The sequence below is a fragment of the Mustela lutreola genome, chromosome 10 (genome assembly GCF_030435805.1).
Source record: "Mustela lutreola isolate mMusLut2 chromosome 10, mMusLut2.pri, whole genome shotgun sequence".
Classification (NCBI taxonomy): domain Eukaryota; kingdom Metazoa; phylum Chordata; class Mammalia; order Carnivora; family Mustelidae; genus Mustela; species Mustela lutreola.
Genome location: NC_081299.1, coordinates 108469261 through 108491230, shown reverse-complemented (window position 1 = coordinate 108491230; position 21970 = coordinate 108469261). Strand labels below are relative to the sequence as shown.

Here is a 21970-nt window from a genome sequence, read left to right as displayed (position 1 = left end):
AAAAAAAAAAAAAAAAAAAAACAGACATCAGATCATGTTACCCCCCTACTCAAAACTTTGCAGTGACTTCCCCCTTTAGTCAGAATAAAAGGAAAGGGCCATACAGTCGTCTACAGGGCCTTCCTAATCTGCCCCGTTAGCTGTTTGACTTCATCTCCTCCTTTCCTCACAGCTTACACCATGGCCTCCCAGTTTCTTGAAAACACTCCGGCACTTTCTCCTCAGGGCGTTTGCACTAGCTGTAGCTTAGGCATGGAATGCTCTCACCCCCAGATGTTGGCTTGGCTAACTCCCCCACCTTTAAGTCTTTGATTAAATGTTATCTTTTCATTGAGGCCCATGTGGATTACCCTACTTATTTCTCCAGGCTGCCTAACCCCTTCACACTCATAATTTTCCTTTATCCTCTTTTCTCCATAGCACTTATCATCTAACATACTAAATTTTATGTTTATAGTTTGTCTTCTCACGGTTTCAGATTTATTAGAGAGAGTCAACAAGGAGAAAGGGGGAGACAGACTTCCTGCTGATTGGGGGAGCCCCACAAAATCAAGAGTCAGGGCACTTAACTGAGCCACCCAGGTGCCCCTGTCTTCTCACTGTTAGAAGCTAAGTTCCATTAAGCAGGGGTCTTTGTTTTGTTTACTGGTGTAGCCCAAGCGCCTAGAATATTGCCTGGCTTTCAGTAGGCCCTCAATCAATATTTGTTGAATGGGTGAGTGAATGAATATGCAGAGGTTTCAAACTGGTGGCCCCAGAATCAAATTTTGCTCACAGTGTTGCCTTTTTTTTCATTAACAGTTATTCTTTTTTGAGTTATAGCCCCTAGTTAACATTTGGAGGAATTTAACACAAAAATCTATCTTTCCATTTTATGTTGAAAAATCATATGGGGGTACCTGGGTGGCTCCGTTGTTAAGGGTCTGCTTTCAGTTCTGGTCATGGTCCCAGGGTCCTGGGATCCAGCCCTGCATTGAGCCCCGCAATGGGCTCCCTGCTCAGCAGGGGAACTGCTTCTCCCTCTCCCATTCCTTCGTTTGTATTCCCTCTCTCACGGTCTCTGTCAAATAAAATCTTTTACATACACACACACACACACACACACAGAGTTAAGAAAAATCACATGATCTGGGACCACTGAGTCTGCATTTCTACAACTGGACAGAGCTGAGTTGAGCTTTCCACTTTGCTACAGCCCCACCCAGCAGCTAATTCCATTAGCTGTCCTGGCTCCTGAGGCTGTTTGCAATGTCTACCCTACAAGGCAATGATATAATTCAACCATGTGTAGTACCCCTGGGTTATTAAAGGTAGGGATATAATAAAAACATTGAATTGATAGGAACTGGGAACCAACATATTAGGTCAGACATTGCATTAGGGCCTCCGAAGCCTTCAGTGTTAAAGACACCAACCAGTTAATGGCTTAAGTGCAATGTGTATATGTGTGTGTTACAGGAGAGTATGCACACACATGCATGTATATGCCAGAATAAGGAGCCAGGTTGGGTGCACTGGATAGGTGCTCAGGTGAACCTCTTTACCAATCAGTACAGAAACTTAAGTATTCTAATAACTGGAATTGCTATGAAGTACTTACTAGATAAATAGGAGCCATAGTTAAGGGGGTTGGTAGGGTGGGGTAGGGGAGCAGCAGAGTGGAGTCCTGAAGTGACATAAGGGCTGACCCTTTGCCCATGTCATAGTACCCACCGGGTCACAATGACACCAGGTTGTGTGAACCTCTGCCACCCTCTCTGAACCTCACTTTGCCGCAGGGAGGCACTGAACTGAGAAACTGCCTTGTTACAGGTTGCGACCCTCTGCCTTCTCCCTTTCTTATATCAAGAGGGGAAAAACACGGAACTACCTCTACCCGATCTGGTCACCATACGCCTTTTACCTTTACTGTTACAAATACCGGATCACCCTCCGGGAGAAGATGCTGCCTTGTTGTTATAAAAGGTACTTGTTTTCATCTCTACTTGTAGTTGTTCATATAAACTTTCAGGAAAAATAAAAGAATTTGAAGGAAATTCCCAAGTGGTAAGTGGTAATAGCAAAAGAGGGTGGAATGCTGGCGTGGAACTTTAAAATTTTTCCATCTGGCTGGCCTGGGAGAATGGAAACAGGCTGGGCAACAGAAGATACAGAAGGTAGTGCCAGAGCCCAGTCCTATGTACCTGGAAGTTAGGAGCCTCTCCCCTTCTCAGACACAGAGGGAACTAATTTGGGCCCCTTTTCCCAACCAGCATCACTTATAAGGAACGGGAGGACTTGACACTCCGGCCCCGTTCCTGCCTTCAGTGCTCCTGAGTCCCTAGCAGGCCTCCAGGTGGTCAGAAGCACCAAACAGGGTGATCACAACCAACTTAAAGAATTATACTCGGTAAGTGGCCTTTGTGTTGGCGCCGTGCCAGGAAAGTCCCTAGCTTGCTGTGATACTTTGTGAAGAAGGGGCATTAGCTAGTTGGAAAAGTCTGTAGATCTTAGAGCTCATATACAACAGCTAGTTGCTTTAGAAACAAGGATTCTGGCCCAGAGATATTAAGTCAAGATCATAGAGTTGGTGGTGAAAAGCAGAATGGGAAAAGAGGAGGTGGGAACAAAGAGCAGAATGTAGTAAGACTTCAGGGAAATAAAGTTGTTTAGATGCTAAGCAGGGTCTAGAAACCAGAACGCCTCAACTTGCCCCTGTATCCTACTGCAGTAACATGCCTGTGGGTGACCTCTGTATTTTAAATGAGAAATAGAATTCAGAGAAAACACCTATCATGGAAAAAAGTGGTAAAGCATTACCAGTGAGACAGTAAACAAATGACAGAATGTCGTTTGAGGAGTAAGACCTCTGAGGTAAGTTTCCAAAGGGCTGGTGTGCCTCTCAGGTGAGGTCAGCAGGCAGTAAACCTGCAACTGCATCGACTCCTTTCTAGATTGTGTGATATCAAGGAAAACTCCACAGTAGAGAATTAGGTCCTAGGACTAAGGGATAGAGTAAGACTCTGGCTCCAATTCTCCCAGGCTCCCTGTCAGCACATAATTAGCTCTCTCAGACACAGCCAAATCGCCTGCGATCTGATCGGAGGTCAAGAGGAGAACAGAAAACTATTACTCTTTTATTCCTCTTCCAGGCTGGGAACCTGACGGTGCTGGCTACTGACCCCCTGCTCCATCAGGACCCAGTGCAGTTAGACTTCCATTTCCGCCTCACCCCCCAGACCTCTGCCCATTGGCACGGCCTTCTTTGTGACCATCGACTCTTCCTGGATATCCCGTATCAGGCCTTGGATCAAGGCAACCGGGAAAGGTGACTGACCCCCGATGGGAAAGAAGGAAAGAGGAGTGAGAGGGGAAGGGGCAAAGGGTTTCCTTCTTTTATGTCATAATCAGGGAGTGGGGCTGCTAACCAGTGAGGGTTGATTCAGAAGCTAGATACTCTCGCACCACTGAACTGGCAGGCAAACAAGCCTGTGAGCTGAGCCAGAATCTGGGTTTCAAGTAATCACAGCCCATGGGAGGCTGCTGGGCTGATTCAGAAACACAGAAGTGAGGATCCATAAATAGTTGAGTGATAGGACGTGCCTTCCAGCTGTTTGTGTTTATAGAGCAGTTCCTTCTACCCAGGCCCCCTTGGGTGTCAGTCCTATTGTGTGCAACCCCTGGCCTTCAGAGAAAAATCTATCAATGCAAGTTCATCAACTTTTACTTCCTGGCTTAGGTCAGGAAAAAGGGAGCTGTAAGGTTTCTTCTATTCCAAGTAGGGGTCTGGATTTTTAGTTCCCTAAACATTAACTGTAATTCTTCTCTCTGGCCCCTAGTTTGACTGCAACACTGGAGTATGTAGAGGAGAAGACCAATGTGGACTCGGTGTTTGTAAACTTCCAAAACAACCGGAATGACAAAGGTGGGGATTGGCCGTCCTTCCTGACCCATAGTGCTGAAGCAGCTGACAGCAGCTTTCCCTTTGTAGGATATGCTCTTCCCCTACTCTTTAGAAGAGAATGTGCCCTAGGCATTTCAGGGATTTAACCACCCCTCCCCCTACCCACATGCACAAGGAAATGATGGCAAGGAAATGATGGCACCCAGCACTCTGTGCCTTCAAATTACACTGGGATTATGAGGAAGGCCCTACAGGTAGATGTCAGAAGCCAGACTGAGGAAGCACTCAAGAAATTAACACAGAACCATTCAAGGCATGTAGGCTCGTGAGACAGAAAGAACCTCAAACATATTAAGCACCTACAGTGCGAAGGGGTTGAGCATAGGGCCAGGAGGATAGGAATATTTTTAACCAAATGCTTGGAGCACATGTTGCAGAAACCACTTCTTCCCTCATACTGTTGGAAGATGGTCAAGAGCTTATTACCCTATCATTGTATTGGGCTTCATAAACCTCAGCTCATTTAAATTGTGAGGAAGGTTCTATGATCTCCATCTTACAAATGAGAAAACAAGTTCAGAAAGGTTAACTTGTATGTTACAAAGCTAAGTAAATGTTAGAGCCACATTTGGAGTCTAAATCAGCTAATCCACAACACATCACCCTAATGCCAACACTACATGGCTTTCCCCCAGCCACTCCCCGGAGAAAGAAGCCAAATCTGGGGGAATAGCTGTATGAAGCCTTGAAGTCTTTTCTAATTGTTTTTCTCCTTTCACAGGTGCCCTGCTACGGGCCTTCAGCTACATGGGGTTTGAGTTGGTCAGGCCAGATCACCCTGCCCTCCCTCCCTGGGACAATGTCATCTTTATGGTGTATCCCCTTGAAAGGGACCTTGGCCACCTCTCCAGTGAGCCTCCCTGAACATACTTATTCCTGCGGATAATGGGAACCTGATAAATAGGAACCAGGATGTGATTCAGGACACCTCCCATCTTAGGAATAAAGGGTAGTGCAATCCTCAAGTGTTAACTTTTCTGGGGGGGTGGGCTTCGGGGGGGAAGGCAGGGTTGGTTATGCAATCCTCAAGTGTTCACTATTTCTTGGGGGGAAAAGTAGGTAGGCTGAAGTGGAACAGGACCCCTAAAGAGCCGAAATCACTACAGGATAAACATTTAATGATTGAAAAATTAAGAGGGACTGCACCACAGAGGGAATGGAGAAACTAAGAATCTTAGTTTCCTTTGTCTTTTACTTTTACTTATCCTAACCATTTACTGAGCACTTGCTAAGAGAAAAAACCGGGCACTATGGAATTCAGAAAGACTTAAGCCTTGATGGGAGATTTTTATCCATATATTTCAGTTCAAATTAGAGAAATACTAATTCCTTCTCTTTGGTTGTGGAGGAAATCCAAGAAGTTACCTGGATCCCACAGCTGTGACTCAAGGGGAGGATTTCAACAGACAAATTCAAGAAGTAAGCATAGGAGAGGACATTCCACACAGCAAGAAAAGTACAGGTTGTGTTGAAAGAATAAGGAACCCACCTGATTGGCAAGACTTAAAAGCCGCATTAAAGGGGTGCCTGGGTGGCTCAGTGGTTGAGCCGCTGCCTTCAGCTCAGGTCATGATCTCAGGGTCCTGGATCAAGTCCCGCATTGGGCTCTCTGCTCAGCAGGGAGCCTGCTTCCCTCCCTCCCTCTCTCTCTGCCTGCCTCTCTGTCGAATAAATATCTAAAAAAAAAAAAAAAGCCACATTAAAGGGACAGACTTGAATTTACAGTAACAGACTGCAGCCAGGAATAACGCACCATTCCTTTTTCTGAATGGAGTCCTACAAATGATTTAGATCAGGGACTGCTCTACTTAAGGGTGATTGCCAAGGGACCAAGGAGCCTGGTGACTAGCTGGCCTCATGACCTGGTTGTGGAGCAGCACCAACCCCAGGGCCCCGCACCAACCCCAGGGCCAGCGCTGCTTCAGGGGTGGGTTCACTGCAGCCAATATCTGAAACTTTGCCAGGTCAATAGCTGTCCTTACTGATTCTTCTAAGACCCCACAAGCTACTCATCAGAGTTGCTCCTTCACTGGAGCCTTTCTGCTAGATGGTACTGAGAAAAACTTTTTTTTTTGAAAACTGTGGCTATGGGAAAACGTGGTTGCCATGCTGTATATGTAGGCCCAATTCCTAGATTTAAAACCCTGCATTAGACATCCTTATGTACTAAAGTTCTGCAGTTCACCTTACTGATCCTTAAAAGCCCTCCCTGTTCATTGGCCATTAATCCACCACCTACAATGCAGGGAGACACAAGGACATGGCTCCCAAAGGTCTTACAGTAAGTTCACATGGGTAGGGTCTTTTCTGTTTTAAAGATTTTACTTGAGAGAGTACACGTGCATGTGAGTGGGGCATGTGAGATCATGACCTGAGCTGAAATCAAGAGTCAGATGCTTTACTGACTGCACCACCCAGACACCCTTGTGGTTCTTATTTATACCATCTGAGCCTAAATTGGTCTGGTTCTTAGTGATCTGAGCCTAAATGGTTAATTCTAAAGTAACTTTAGGGAAAGGACAGATCAGGGAAAGGACAGGATCTGTGCATGGGAAGGGCATTTGTTTAAAAAATGGGCCATCCTTGTGAGGCACGTGACAAATTCTACCAGGTTTAGGTTCAGAAGATACCCACAGGCCTGCTTCCACCTGATTCAACCAACATTTAGATAATTTTGTGAGAACTTTATTCAGCAAAGAATCCCCGAAATGATTCAAACAGCTATGTAAGTTCTCTTTCACCTTATGAATGTGTGTATACACACAGATACTACACTAGCACTTCAGAACATTTCCTGAGCCGCTCTCTCCTTGTCTACTTGTATTTTAACCAAAGTTTACAGGGAAAAACCTATCTCTAATAACATATCAGCAGTTAAGGCTGGGAGGCAGTGTTCTCTTCCCCCTTCCTGAGGCTTTTTTAATAATAATTCTGCTGATTTCTGACACTGCCTCCTGACTCAACTGCAGTCTTTGAGTTCACCACTCAAAAACCTTTAACTAAAGTCACCTGATGAGGTGAGTCAGAAGTCTGCAGAATCATCACTTCCAGTGACCAAACCCTGGCTGCTTCCCAGCCCCAAAAAGGACACAGCCTTGCAGAAGCATAGATCAATGCCTGGCAGAAAACAGTGAGCCAGATGTTGAGCAACCTGGAAGCAAACTCTGGAAGAATCCGGGGTCAGGCAGGTGAAGTGGGGACGTGTACTTGTCTCCCTCTACCCTGCACTCTTTCTGGTAGTCCGACAGAAGGAGAGAAGGCATTCAGTCCGCTGCAAGCCAGATCGTGTATGTAACAGAGGAAGGACTGCACAGATCTCTTTGTCATAGGCTCCTCTTTCCACATACCAAATCCTGTGCCAAACCTGCCAAAGACACAAACACACAGAGACATAAAAAGCTTGAAAGGGCTCAACCTGAGAGTGAAGCTGCAGGAACTCAGCTGCAGAGCAGTGTTCAGACAGGCTAGGGAAGAGAGCAGAAGGCAAGGCCCCTGTTGTCACCCTTGTTACTCTCTGGTGGCTTGAGACAGAGGAGAGCTGTACTCACGCAGTAAAGCAGGCAGCTAAGGTGGCTGAAGCCAACTTCACAGTAAGTAGTCATCGTCCAGGTTATCGTCACCAGACATGGAGGCAGCTTCTGTGTAGCAGGAATGGAGAGGAAGTTAGGCACGGCCACTGAGACTCAGGGGAAAATGGGCTACTTGGTTCTCAGGATGCTTTTGGTTAAGAGCCCAGATTTCACATCACCCCCGGTTTGGAGAGACCAAGTGAAAAACAGCCTGTACCTGATAAGCTGAGGCAGGACAGGGTATTTGCTATCTCTCCAGGGCTCTTCTTGGTCCCAGTGAGCATGCTGTCAAGAGACACATCTGTTTCTGTGGCCTGTAGGGATGAAGACGAGAGAAAGGAAGAGAGAAAGGAAGAATGTAGTGTTGGCTGGTGGGAAAGGAGAGGCCATCCCAGCTTTATGCCCACGGGATGTGGTTAAGGCAGTTGGGTTTGGCTGCCAAGAGGGACACAGTGCTTGCTTTGAGCAACCTGTGGAGCTACTCCTTAGGAAAGCCCTCCATGGAATGCACGCAGGACTAGGCACCAGATCTGCCCCGAAGCAGCATCCTACACGTAGCCACAATGGCTCACTCACCACATTGTGCAACATGTCTGGGACAGCTCTTCTTCCTTCCACGTCTTCTGGAAGCTCAACTGCATATCCTTTACGAACTAATTCTAACCCAATATCGAGTTTCTGAGAAGAAAAATGAAAAGTGAATGATGTTCTCTCTAGGGATAGGAATATCTGAGGAACTAGGACAGAAGAGTTAGATTAGGATTGATACTTCAAAGACATTCCTTGAGTGGGAAGTAAGCAGGATCTTATGAGGTAGGAGTAGTATCAGATAAGGATTTCTAGGAAAGAAAAAGTAAATGAGACCATAAATATACTGAAGAGATAGTGAGCAACGAGTGGAGCCCAGTCATACCTTCCCATTGCTAGTATCATACAAGTAAATCTTGGGCCAAGTTGAGATCCCAGTCTGGACATAGCTGGAGATCTTGGCCACCAAGGGCTTCCAGTCAGCACAGTGAGTTAGTCTGTCAAACTCATCCAAAGCTTCCTCTTCCCACTGTTCACCTGGTAAAAGATTGCAGGGAGAACCTATGAAGGGATCCCTGCTGATGGGGTGAGATTACACCCTGGAGGGAAATTGGAACCACCCCTTTCTACTCCACAAGGCACCTATGTCTGCCTGCTTGCTGCTTTCTACTGCTGGGGAGGAAAGACATCTGAGCCCCCAGAACTCATAAAGCTTGGGAATGTGAGAATTCCTTCCATGTGCTGTATGAAAGTTTTTCTATGTGGAGGCAAGGTCAATAGGCCACGTGACCAATTTACCTGAGGGGGCAATCCGTGCCAGACTACACTCTATTGCTTGAAATGGGAGGCTCAGGAAGTCACTCCTAAAGTGAAAGAAACTGAAATTAGAATCCCAGTGCCAGAAGGGTCTCTTACAGTCCTGGTTTCTAGAGATCACCAATTAACCCAGCTGGAGAAGATAATAATCTGCTCTGTAAACAAGTTCTCTTCCCATGAGTGCCATGAGCATACCACCAGCTATGGGTCAAGGCAGAGTTAACAACGGGGACTCCACCATGGCCTCCATACTGACCTGAGTGCCCGGAGGTCCTTCAGTGGGCAATCTCCATTATCTCCAAAGTCAACAAAGTAAAGGTCCAGGTTCCCATTCTCCAAGGTGCCAAGGACTCGAGCTCGATACCAGGAACCATTTGTAGGTAAAGGTGCTGCTACAATGTCTCCCACATGCACAGTCAAGTCTTCAGGCTGCACAGGGGAGTGAGGATCAGGATGGGGAAGAGTTAGGTGGGCAGGCTAAAAACCAGATAAGCGGAAAGTACCAAAAGGAAGAACAAGTAGTTGCTTCCCAGGAAAAGAGAACACACTACAATGAAAAAAGAGCCCCCCCCCCCTTTTTAAAAATCAAACCCAGCCCAATCCCTATGGCACTCACTAGACTATTCTCATAGTGCTGGGTCATCTCACTGACAAGCTTATCCAGCTGCAGGCTGCGGGAGCCGATGATTTGGATCCAGAAGTGGTTGGGATGTTCAGAGGCAGAGACATAGACTTCCAGGAACTCATCGGCATGGAAACTGAAGTCAGGACTGGGGACTAAGCACAGGGATAAACAAGTTAAGCTATAGAATCCTCACTTTCTAAACTAGTGACCATATGAGAATCACCTCTGTTTGAAATGGGGAGACTGTCTCAGAGGTGAACGTACAAACACCAAATGGCTTTGACCATTTAAAAAATGGCTGGAGGGAAAACTGGATGAAACACACAAGAACAGCCTGAAGACCCATCCTAAGTTGATTTGTGTATCTTTCATGTAACTGAGTAATACATTGAGTTTACACTCCTAGTCATCTGCCATATATTCAAATCAGACACCAATTACAACAAAGGTAAATCCTCCATATGCTAGCTGCAGCATGGACCAGTGGAAAGATGTGGGCTTGTTCTAAATCTCATTCTATCACTGACTCATTATGTGACCCTGGCCAAGTCTGAGAACCTCTTAGGGGCCCTGGTCTTCCCTGCCCCCATCCCACAACCTATACACAGAAGAGAATGCTCACTGTCTTTTCATTCTTCTTACTGGTGATGATTCTTTTTAATGGTGATGATTTTTAAAAACAGTAATGAGGTAGGCCAAAACCAAACCAAAACAAAACAAAACAAAAAACACCAGGTTGAGTATTTTACTTATTTAATAAATCTGTGAAAGAATATCATGTAAATTCAATTATTTGATATATTCAGTAGTACTAGTTTCCTGTGAACTAGCATATTTTAAGATTTGATTTTATTTTTTATTAGTTTATTTATTTCCAGCATAACAGTATTATTTTTTCACCACACCCAGTGCTCCATGATAAGATTTTATTTTTAAGTAATCTTTCTACCTAATATGGGGCTCAAACCAACAACCCTGAGATCAAGAGTCACATGCTCTACTGACTGAGCCAGTCAGGGGCCCTGTGAACTAGCATATTTCTATATCATTCTCCATCACTAACTGGTCTGTGTTCAGAAAATTATTATTTATGTTTAGTACTAACCTCAAGTGAAATATTACCACATAAAAGTATATCTGTGAAGAGACTTCTAAATGCAATCCAAAAAACAAATTGTTTTTACTGCTTCCTATTTTGGGTTATCTAAGCCAGTATTTCTATGTTCTATATGGCAAATGGGTTCCCACTTTGTTACATACTTTCAAACATGGACATCTCTGGACTGGTCTGGGCTCCAGATTTCTGAAAGCTGTCACCATTAGATTTCTCCCAAGCACTTTCTGGCCCTACAACATCACCGCCTCCTTTTCGGGGAGGAGATCCTGGTAGGGTTGCTGGCTCTGGCACTGTACCAGTACCAGCGTTTTTCCACAAAGCTGGCTCGCCAGCTCCACCAGACTCTGCCACTTCCTCTCTTCTCACACTGATTGGCTGCTTGCGTGGGACTCTGGTTTCTGCAGAATGTGCAATTCTCTTCCGAAGTTCTTCATCTTCTGAAACTTTCTCCAGTATCAAATGCTGTGGTAAGAGATGAGATCTCTGTGGCCAGATATTTTCACCCAGGACAGAATAAAGGGTTCTCATTCTTAGACACAATTCAAATCTATTAGCTACTTGCCTTAGCTGCTGCCACTTCCTTCTGCGTTCCTGAGATTTTTATAAGCCTTGATAGTAGCAATGTCCCCTCTGATTCTTTGTCACAGGTAATTTTGGCTCCAGAGGCCTTACAGATTGAACGAATAGTCTCCCCACCTCTCCCTGCATTGAAAAAATGTAAAAACCTGTCCTTTCCTCCTGGCCAAACTTAACTATTACAGAAATCACTATTTTGTATATACTGGGAGAGAAGAGTCAGTTCTCATGTCCCAAGTGAACAGAATGTAAGATACTGAACAGAAAGCAGAAGCTACTTCATGTCATTTCCATTTTTTGACCATTCAGCATACTTTACACGTGCACTTCAGAAGATATCCCACACTGTGAAACACTGGGCCAATGATGGACATTTCTCTACCTCTAATAGCAGCATAAGGAATGCTCTTGGGGAAGGCATAACAGATGCTCTCTAGAAGAGCACTATCTTTAAAGATCTGGGATAACATGAGCAGGATTAGCTTTCTTTTAAACATCTATTATGAGGTAAACACATTTACCTGAACCCTTCTGGAACCTACTTGTAAGGATCAGATCATAAAACTTCTTGAGGTAATGGGTTTGCTTTACCACTGGTTCTATAAAAAAAGTAAAGCTCTGGTCTCAATATCCCTGTCTCCCCACCCCCCCACCAAGGTGAAGGGAGACAGGCCAGGAAAAACCCTTGGGAAGGTGTGAAAGAAGGCAAAGGTGAAGAAAAAAGGGAACAACAGAGGAAGCTGTCCAGTGGTACCTATGATCCTGCCCACGGATCTCTGGGGAACTGAGAGCTGCTCAGACACGGGGGTATTCTCTGTCAGGATCTGATGGATGGCTGCTTTGGCCTTGCACACCTGAACAGGAAACCCACTGATAAGCAGCACCCGTTCATCGCCTACATCCTCTGTGTCCACATCAATCCGAGCACCTGTCTGTTTCCGCAGCTGCAGAGAAAAGGATATATGGCAGTACGCTCTATAATAGCTCCCATTCGGGTCAGCAAGGTACACTCTCAACCTAACCATGGAGGCAGATGGAACTGGAAGTAATCAGCTAAATTAGGATGGTATAAACAGTCCTCAATTACCTGTAGTTATGAAAGGAGATTCGTGACAAAGCTAACCTCAACTAGCAGTTGATTCAAAACAGTTTCTCTTAGTGTTTAGAACCCTTTTTCCCCCTAATTTTTTTCTTTTTGATCAGACAATCAAATATTTGGGTTTTTTTTGGATATTCCAAATAAACAATAGAAGAATTAAATAGCAACTCAACATTTACTAACAATTAACAAGAGCTCATTAATTCCATAGTAGAAAGGAATGGTTCAAGCTACACCAAGTTGAGAATCATGCAATCAAAAGTCCCCATTTCAAGCTGAGTCATTTATTCTCTAGGGAGAAGTAAAACTCTCTAGAAAGAAAAGAGCATAGTTAGCTAAAAAGTTCCTGTATTTTTTTCTTTTGAAGACATACATAGTATGGGATGGGGGCAGAGGAGGGAAGCAAGATTAAGCAGAATCAATCCCTGGGGAAGCCAACTGCCCGTTTGCCACTTACCTGTTTAATATTGGCTCCTTGCCGGCCAATGATGAGCTTCACAGCCTCCTGGGGAACTCGCATCTCTATCTCAATGTCGTCCTCCCCAACAAACGTCAACCGCTCTTCTACACAGATCATGGCTCATCAGATCAGACTTAGATAGCATTCAAGGTACCCCAGCCCTCCCATAAATCTAGCCGTCAAAGAGAACTATCCACGAGATAGACCCAGAATCTCAACCATAATGACAAGAAGTAGCATCTGAGTAGGATGAGAGGGTCCAAGGAGTTCACTGGGCTCAGAACTTCCATTTGTACCTAAATCCTTTCTCTAGGTCCAGCCTATGGGTAAACTGGATTCCATGGTTAGCTTTCTAACAACTAAATACAAGACGCATATAAAAAAGATAAAGAGTATAGATGTTAAAAAAAAAAAAAGATGAAAAAGAACCCATTGTGGTGCTGCTGTTGAACGGAACAAATCAAGAGAATTATAAAATGAATTTATCATTTCATAGACTAGCTGCACATTAAGGGCACAGAAAAGAAGAAACAAAATAGTTTTAAAGACCCCTCACAGAAAGCCAATTACATCCCAACAGACATACCCAGTCCAGCAAGGAGAATTTTCATTTTAATTTAACAAGGCCAGAGCACGTTCTGAACATTGCCATATGCACAGCTGTGGGGCTCACGTACCTCTGCTTTCCCTGTATCTGCGGTATAGGATATAGGCAACCGTTGCACTGGCTGGGATCCCGAGGCCCAGTGCTATTTTCTGAATAGTGGACAAACTTGTCCAAGAAGTTCGTTCAGTGGACATTTTCTGTTGTATTCAGACTTACATCCTGAAATAAGTAAATGAGGGAAAAGAAGAAGCTTTCATCCTGTACCTTTATGACTGGCAGAGAGGCACGGAAACATATTACAGTATTATTAAAAAGAATACGACTATCAACCTTTCCATATTAAAAGCTTAAGCAGTCTCAAAATCTCCCCCACCCCCCACCAAATCTATTTCATGTAAAAGGTCTCAGGGTATTTTTTCTAAGTTGCTAAGCAACATACATAAAGAGGCAAACTTCATTCCCCATACCCTCCCAAGGAAAACCATACATTGGTCAAAATTTTATAAGATGGAAGAACAAAAAAATTGTTAAATGAATAAAACAGTACAAAAATATATCTTTAGATTTCACATCAGACTACTTAAAATTGCTTATCTGTGCCCTTCCATGCCTTTAGGCCTTTCCAGAAGCTGTTGTCTCTGCAAGAATGGCTTTCCAGGCCTAGTTTTACTTTTTTTTTTTAAGATTTTTTTATTTATTTGACAGAGATCACAAGTAGGCAGAGAGGCAGGCAGAGAGAGAGGAAGGGAAGCAGGCTCCCTGCTGAGCAGAGAGCCTGATGTGGGGCCCAATCCCAGGACCCTGAGATCATGACCTGAGCCGAAGGCAGAGGCTTTAACCCACTGAGCCACCCAGGCGCCCCTTTATTTACTTATTTTTAAATATTTTATTTATTTATTTGACAGAGAGAAAGAGCGAATGCATGAGCAGGGGGAAGGGCAGAGGGAGAAACAGATTCCCTGCTGAGTGGGGAGCCTGACAAGGGGCTCGACCCTGGGACTCTCCAGGATCATGACCTGAGCTAAAGGCAGATGCTTAACCAACGGAGCCACCCAGGTGCCCCTTCAGCCCTAGTTTTAGGCTCTGCTCCTTCTACTTCTTTACCTCTACTGATTTCTATTTATTCCTCGGCTAACACTGAAAGGAGGTCTGCCCTGTTCCTTCACTAAAACTACAACTTCCCAGACAAACTAGCTGGCATGTAGAAGACCTATCTAATCTCACCTCTGCACCTTCTGTATTTGGGTTTCTCCTCCTCTTTCCCTGGAAGTGCCTTTGTAGTTTTGGGCCTATCTCTCCGTGGCCTCTATCCACTGCTACTGTTACTCTGCTGTCTTGGGGCACTTTTATCCACACCCGCACCTTCAACTACTACCTATATGCTAATGACTCTAACAACACTGCCCCTGACTGATTCAGAAGCTCATCAAATCTCATTCAGACCACTAGCCTTGCTGCTCTTTGTCACTGTATCTTCATTTTGCTGCCAAGCTAATTTTTTTAAAAGATTTTATTTATTTGTCAGAGAGAGAGAAAGAGCAAGTGAGCACAAGCAGGGAGAGCAGCAGGCAGAGGGAGAAGTAGGCTCCCCGCTGAGTTTGGGGAGCCTGATCCCAGGACCCCGGATTCATGACCTGAGCCAAAGGCAAATGCCCAACCGACTGAGCCATCCAGGTGTCCCTGCCAAGCTAATTTTTAAGATTTTGTTTATTTGAGAGCAAGAGAGGGAGCGAGCACAAGCAGGCAGAGGGAGAGGGTTAAAACAAACTTCCCTCTGAGCAGGGAGCCAGATGCCTGGCCTTGGGATCCTGAGCTGAGCTAAAGGCAGACACCTTTTTTAAAAAAAAAATTAACATATAATGTATTATTTGTTTCACAGGTACAGGTCTGTGAATCATCAATGTTAACACAATTCACAGCACTCACCATAGCACATACCCTCCCCAGTGTCATCCCCCAGCCACACCATCCCTTCTACCACCCTCCCCTCCAGCAACCCTTAGTTTGTTTCCAGAGATTGCGAATCTCTTGTGGTTTGTCTCCCTCTCTGGTTTCATCTTGTTTCATTTTTTCCTCTCCCCCTATGATCCTCTGTCTTGTTTCTCAAATTCTTCACATCAGTGAGATCATATGATAATTGTCTTTCTTTGATCCGAAGGCAGACACTTAAACGACTGAGCCACCCAGGCGCCCCTCTGCCAAGCTAACCTTAACATCATCACTGTATTTTCTTATTCCATAACCTCTCACACCCTCCCAGACAACTCACATTGTCTCTTCTCAAGTCTCTAGCACCTCCTCCATCCACGCTCTCAACTGATGTCTTACCTCCTATGCGACCGAGAAAGCACAGCATTCAGAGAAGATATTAACTGAGATCTACCACACTTAACACCTACCTCTATCTATGCCCAAATACCTACCTCCTGTGGCCATGGATGAACTGTCTCTTCTCCTGGCACTGAAGGCTCTCATAAAAGTATTGCTCTCCTTCTTTCTCATGCATTCTTAATGTTTTCCTCTCTCCTGGATCTTCCTCTTTCCGTCAACACACACAGCACGGTTTCTTGTTTCTTAAAGAAAACCTTTCTTGGGGTGCCTGGGTGGCTCAGTGGGTTAAAGCCTCTGCTTTCGGCTCAGGTCATGATCCCAGGGTCCTGGGATCGAGCCCTACATGGGGCTCTCTGCTCAGCAGGGAGCCTGCTTCCTCCTCTCTCTCTGTCTGCCTCTCTGCCTACTTGTGATCTCTGTCTGTCAAATAAATAAATAAATCTTAAAAAAAAAAAAAAAAAAAAAAAACCTTTCTTGATTCCACTTACTCCTCCAGATTCTTCTCATTTCTTTCCCCCCTTTCACAGGAAAACTCACAAGTGCCAATACTTCAGTGCTCAATTTCTCTTCTTGAATCTACTCCCACTGTTCTTGCCAAGGTCATCAGTGACTTCACATGGCTAAGTCCAATGGTCAATTCTCTGTCTTCACTCTACCTGCCCTCGCCTTCATATCTGGCACAACTGGGAACTCCTCCTGCTCTGAGACCCTTTCTTCACTTGGCTTCCACAGCAGCACTCTTCTGGTTTTCCTTCCCCCTTTCTGGCTGACCCATCAGTCCGTTTCCTTCTCTGGCACTGGTTATCTCTTAAAACCACACTGCCCCCAGGCCTCTGTCCTTTGCCCTCTTGTGGGTTCTATCTCACTTTCTTAGTGATCTCACAGAGTTTGATTCATAGTTTGGCTTTAAATCCCATCTGTATGCTAATAGCTCCCAAATTCATCCATCCATTTAGGGTCATTCTCCTGAACATCAGGTTTGTATACCCAACTGCCTAGGAGACCTCTCTGTTAGAGATCTAATAGGCCCTCAAACTTAAACAGGTACGACACTGAGCTCCTGATCTCACCCCCTGCCTGCAGTCTTAGCTGATTCAGTAAATGGCAAGTCCATTTTTTTAGTTCCTCAGGTAAAAATCTTACTCATCCTCTCCCTCAAATAGCACCTTTAGTCTGTCAGCAAATCCTATTCATTCTACCTTCAAATTATCCAGAATTTGACCACTTTTTATCTGTCCGTTCCTAAGATGACCATCTTCCCTAAACCATCATTATCTCTTGCCTTGATCATTGCAATCAATTATATCCCAGCATTTGCCATTGTCCAGTTTATTCTCAACAGCTGAAGTCAAATAACATTACTCAGCCACTCCAAACCTCCCAGTGGTTTTCAATCTCACTATGATTATAAGCCCAAATCATTATATTAACCCATGAAGTCTTCATTTTGATTTTAACCCCATTGGGCACTGGCACTGAAGGCTCTCATAAAAGTATTGCTCTTCTTCCTTCTCAAAACCCATTGGGGTTAAAATCAAAATGAAGACCACATGGGCAGGAATTTTTGTTTTGTTCCTCAGTGCACACTGTAGCCAGTCAATAAACATTTGCTGAATAAATAAACTTCTTGAGCAACTCTGTTGCCCATGTGAAAAATCATTAATGGCATGAAAGGGTCTTTATAATCTGCTTGCCTACTGCTTTCACAACCTTATACTTGAAGCCCACTGCTATCAGGGGAACAGGATGTGCTTTCCTGTGTCCCTTCTGTCTTCCTGATCATACTCCTTAGCTCAGTTGGTCTCCCTGGCAAAATCCTACTCCTTCCTCACATCTCAGCTCTATTGCTACACTTCTGCTGAGGCCAGTGTGATTTCCCCTGGCTGACTTAGGGTTTCTCCTTAGCTCCTGCTGCCCTATGAATGAGACTTCCATGATAGCATCTGCTCACACTGTATGCAACTGTGTATCTGTTATGCCTGTGTCCTGGAGAATGGCTTCAAGCAGGCCAGGTCAACCACATCTATTCAACACTTCTAGGTTAGGTGTTATTGTGACATTAAGGATGAAAAGATAAATGTACTGAGTAGCTACTCTGCTACCAGGCACTTTACCTCCATTATTTCAGTTATGTTCATGTAATCCTGTAAGGTAGGAAATGTTAACCCCAATTTTATAGAGGAATATACCTTCTTAGGTTACCTCTTACCCAGAATCTGGGTTATTATTTAGATATTACAAACCTTACACAGTGACTTTAGGAGCCCCTCTCTCCTTTTTTTTACATAAACTGAGCAGAACAGTACTTGGTGTTTTTATTTAGGAAATTCAAAATTAACACTAGTGGAAAACACTGTAGCTGGTAAAAAAAAAAAAAAAAAGACAGTGTCTACTTTCAGATAGTACAATCTAGTAGAATAAAACAGTGTAGCTTTTTAAAAAATTTGCTTTAAAATGAATGAGAAAATATAATTTATGCTATGATTTGCCTCCAGGTACAAAAGTTTACCCAGATGATTTGATATCCAAGAAAAACATTTTTTTTAACCTTTAAGAAAAACTGGTTCTAGGAAGGCTAAAAACGTACTCATTAACATAGGACCTATTCAGGAATAAAACTGATTCTAAATGCTTTTCCTGAGGCAGAAAGAAAAAAAAAAAGTGCTTTCCCTAAAAGCCTTTCAGGAAGGGTGATGAAGGAAAAGAAGAGACCTAGCACAGATAACTCATTCCAGGGACACTTGGGAGGCTCAGTTGGCTAAGTGTCTGCCTTCAGCTCAGGTCATGATCTCAAAGAGGTACTGGAATTGAACCCTGAGTCTTCCTCTCCTTCTGCTCCTTCCCGGCCCCCGGCCCCCACGCTCTCTAATAAATAAAATCTTAGTTAAAAAAAAAAACCCTCATTCCAAGAAGCAGATAAAAATCATGGTAAGACTGCAGGTGGGTTTCTTACTATATTCAGACAGAAGACTAAATTTTGCATCTGGTCTCTACAGCTTTACTGACCAGCAAAAATGAATAAAGTTCTTTAGGGAACCACCAGAAGTTTGTCTATATTTTTAAAACTTGTGTTTTTAGATGATAGTTTTAAACAAATTTTATTCACTGTCTTGCCCACTCAGGCCCAAAAGAGAAAACATTTAATTACCTGGGTGAGGGACGCTTTTCAAGTTTCTTGTTATTTCAGACAATTTGTTATTTAGTAAGAAGATCCAATATATATAGTATATCACTTTTGGAGATTTAGTATAGACATGGAGAAATGTGGCTGCTTTTTTTTTTTTTTTTTTCTTTTTTAGTAGGTAGGAAGAAAAGGCTTGAGTTTAATGTGTGTTAGAGTTATGAGGTTCCTTTCCTAACTGGATTTAAAAAAAAAAATCAGTTTCTCTTTTTTCTAGGCTGTAAATAAAACCTTTCACTGATTTCTGTGAAACTTTGGGTGGTATCATGTTTGCATATACCAAAGGAAAGGAAATAAGCTCTGTCCCATAAAGACTTCTGCTTAAAGTCTTGAATTTTTGAACCTCAAACCACTTCTTATTTTTTATTCTGGGTATTCAGAAGAGAGTTCACTTCTTTTATCTAGTGGTTACTTCATATATTTTTTTATATGGTCTCTAAAGTCCAAAGCTCATCTTCACTATTATAGTGCCTCATTTAAATAATGCTCTTTGTTATGGGCTGAATATGCTGGGGACATATTTCAAGGAGGAATAAGAATTCTCACCCTGAAATACAATCTAGGAGGAAGGATAAAACACCAAAACAACTAGCTACAGACAATGCAAAGACATTATAAATTCTTGGTTAAAGCAACAGCTGGGGACACCTGGGTAGCTCAGTTGGTTAGGTGATTGCCTTCCACTCAGGTCTTGATCCCAGGGTCCTGAGATTTAGCCCTGCACTGGGGCTCCCTGCTCAGTGGAGGCAGGGGGCTGCTTTTCCCTCTCTGCTGTTCCCTGTTTGTGTGCTTGCTTTCTCTGTCAAATAAATAAAATCTAAAAGAACACAAAAACAAAAAACAAAAAAAGCAACAGCTGGGGGGGGGGGCTAGAACTTAAACGATTTTTTAGATGGCAGAGTTGAAAACTCTTTAAAATAAAAACAATTTTTCTGCACCCAAACCAATAAATATTTAGTATCCATTATGTGATTGGCCCTAGAGGATACAGCAGTCCAGACTTAGTAGCTGATTTCATGGGGCTTCCTAACTGGCAAGGAAGGTCTTATCTCGACAGACAAGAGTCTGTAGGTGTTAAAGGTTTTGGGAAAGAAATCTAGGTCTGTGAACAAGAGTGGTAACTGAATCCATGCTCTAATGCTGTCTGCCTTTTAACACATTTCTGACCATAATTCATGCCTAAGAAACCATAGAATTTTAGAATTGGGAGGACCAAAGAAATGATCTGATTCCACTAATAATGTTCCAACTGGGGAAACTGAAGCACAGGGATATACAGGGATTTCCCTAAGGTTACACAGCTAATTAGTCATTTCCATACAATGCGGTATGCACTGTGGTTTGAAGACCAGTCACAAAGGCACCTCTTTAAGGAGAAAAAAAACTAACAGAATTTTCACCCCAGTTCAGAAACTGTAAGGATCAAGGCAAAAAAAATATCTGATATTCCTCCTGCTCTGCTGCCAATGCCCCCCATCCCCCGCAATCCCAACTTCTCATGCTTGGTTGGGTTTCATCACTATGGGCTTCCATAGTACTCCAAATATCACTTTATAACACATAGCATTGCTTGTAATTCTTTACTAATGGCTGTACTGACAAGAATGGAAGGTAGCAAGTGTGGGGTAGGAAGACAAATTCAGAGGATAGTTCAGGTGCCAATGATGGAGATGGAGAGGAGAGTTTTAGTAGGTAGAATACACATAAGATCTAACAATTGATTCATGGAAAGGTTCAAGGGTGAGCCAAAGAGCTAGCTATCAGGTTTCTCATTTGAACATCCAGTAGATGGTGTCTGAGACACAATATTAATGATTTGGTGGTGGACAAAATGTGGTGGGAAGGTGAAGGTCCATGACGAGGATAAATTTATTATTTATTCAAATACTCTATTTGAACTGAAAGCAAAATTTCACTTAACTCCTTTTCACATATTACAAATGAAGTTTGTGGAGCTACCTTAGGTCTCAAAGGATGCATATCTACTTGATTAATCAAGTATGATTTTACTATAATATGTATATAATTTCATATGGTTTCTCTTTTAAAATAAGTGGGAAATATTACAGCAACAGGGATATAACTGTATAGTACTGAATGCCAACTTGTATTTAATTTTATTACTTCAAATTGAATGTGAAAAGGAGGTTGGCATTTAAGACCATCATTCTAGGGGAAACTGAGTAAAGAGGAGACACGTGGATGATTTCAAGGTGAAAGAAGCAGATAATAGTTTTCAGTAAAAACCAATTTTGAAATTTCTTGATATTTATATGAAACAGTTGCTATTTGATATGCATAAATAAGGCTTACTTTTATGTTATTTCAAAAACATCGTTAGGAGTCAAATCATCGTAAGCTCCATGGGGCAAGAAATCTCTCACTCCCTTATCTCCAAATAACCAGAACCTACAAAGTAGCCAAAACATAGTGACAGGCCTGTTGAATTGAAGCAGCTTGTTCAATATTCTCATCCTTGTTACATTTATTTTGAACCAGAGTGAAGAAAGTCAACCCGTTCAGAGTGAGAATAGAGTAAAAACGTAGCTTTGACGGGGAATCTTCAGACAAAACCTCAAGAAGGGAAACTGGGAAAACAAAAACTCCAATTTACTATTCAGACGACTGACTGAATAGTCATCCTATTAGAATAATTAAAGAAAAAGCTGGAGAAAATAAAAGGTAAACTGATGGAGGTTCTCAGTCTCAAAAAAGATCTCTCGAGGAGTCCAAAGTAGCTTGGGGCAAACACTCCGGCCCCGGGTCCGTTGTGGGACCAGAGCATGTCCTCCGGATTCGGTTGGTAGCCCGCCGTTCGGCTGCCCCATACCCTCCCGGACGCCTCCCTTCTCTCAGCCCCATAGTCCCGCCTGCTTGTTGCCCCCGGCCCGGCCTCTCGCGTCCCCTAAGTTTCCGCGTCCGGTCCCAGCCTTTACCGCTCTCAAGTTAGCCGTCGCGCGCTCCGCCTCGCACCTAGCCCCAGCGGCCGTCACCTCCTCCCTCTCGCACAGCAACTCGAGCCCCGCCTGCCTCGCTTCAGCCGCCTCTGCCCCGCCCCGCAGCCCGCCTTCACCAATCAACGCCCGGATCGCAGTCCGACCAATCGCCTGCCTCGCCA

At 43.7% G+C, this 21970-nt stretch overlaps 2 protein-coding genes across 2 annotated transcripts; one reads left to right on the top strand and one right to left on the bottom strand.

Annotated features, from left to right (window-relative positions):
• The first annotated feature begins 1719 nt into the window (after window positions 1-1719).
• Window positions 1720-4908, top strand: OAZ3 (ornithine decarboxylase antizyme 3). The gene is given in 6 exon segments (XM_059138350.1): window positions 1720-1965; window positions 2253-2313; window positions 2315-2389; window positions 3132-3307; window positions 3819-3904; window positions 4665-4908. Coding segments are annotated over 6 exon segments (564 nt in total). The 5' UTR covers window positions 1720-1942; the 3' UTR covers window positions 4808-4908.
• Window positions 4909-6612: 1704 nt separating this feature from the next.
• On the bottom strand, window positions 6613-21948 carry TDRKH (tudor and KH domain containing). Its single transcript, XM_059138346.1, has 14 exons — window positions 21789-21948; window positions 13411-13559; window positions 12731-12837; window positions 11929-12118; window positions 11161-11300; window positions 10742-11060; window positions 9473-9633; window positions 9113-9285; window positions 8839-8903; window positions 8426-8577; window positions 8089-8190; window positions 7730-7826; window positions 7492-7581; window positions 6613-7307 (listed from the first exon to the last, which is right to left on the bottom strand). The coding sequence occupies exons 2-13, from the start codon at window positions 13532-13534 to the stop codon at window positions 7529-7531; spliced, it is 1683 nt and encodes a 560-aa protein (XP_058994329.1). The 5' UTR covers window positions 13535-13559; window positions 21789-21948; the 3' UTR covers window positions 6613-7307; window positions 7492-7528.
• Window positions 21949-21970: the final 22 nt, after the last annotated feature.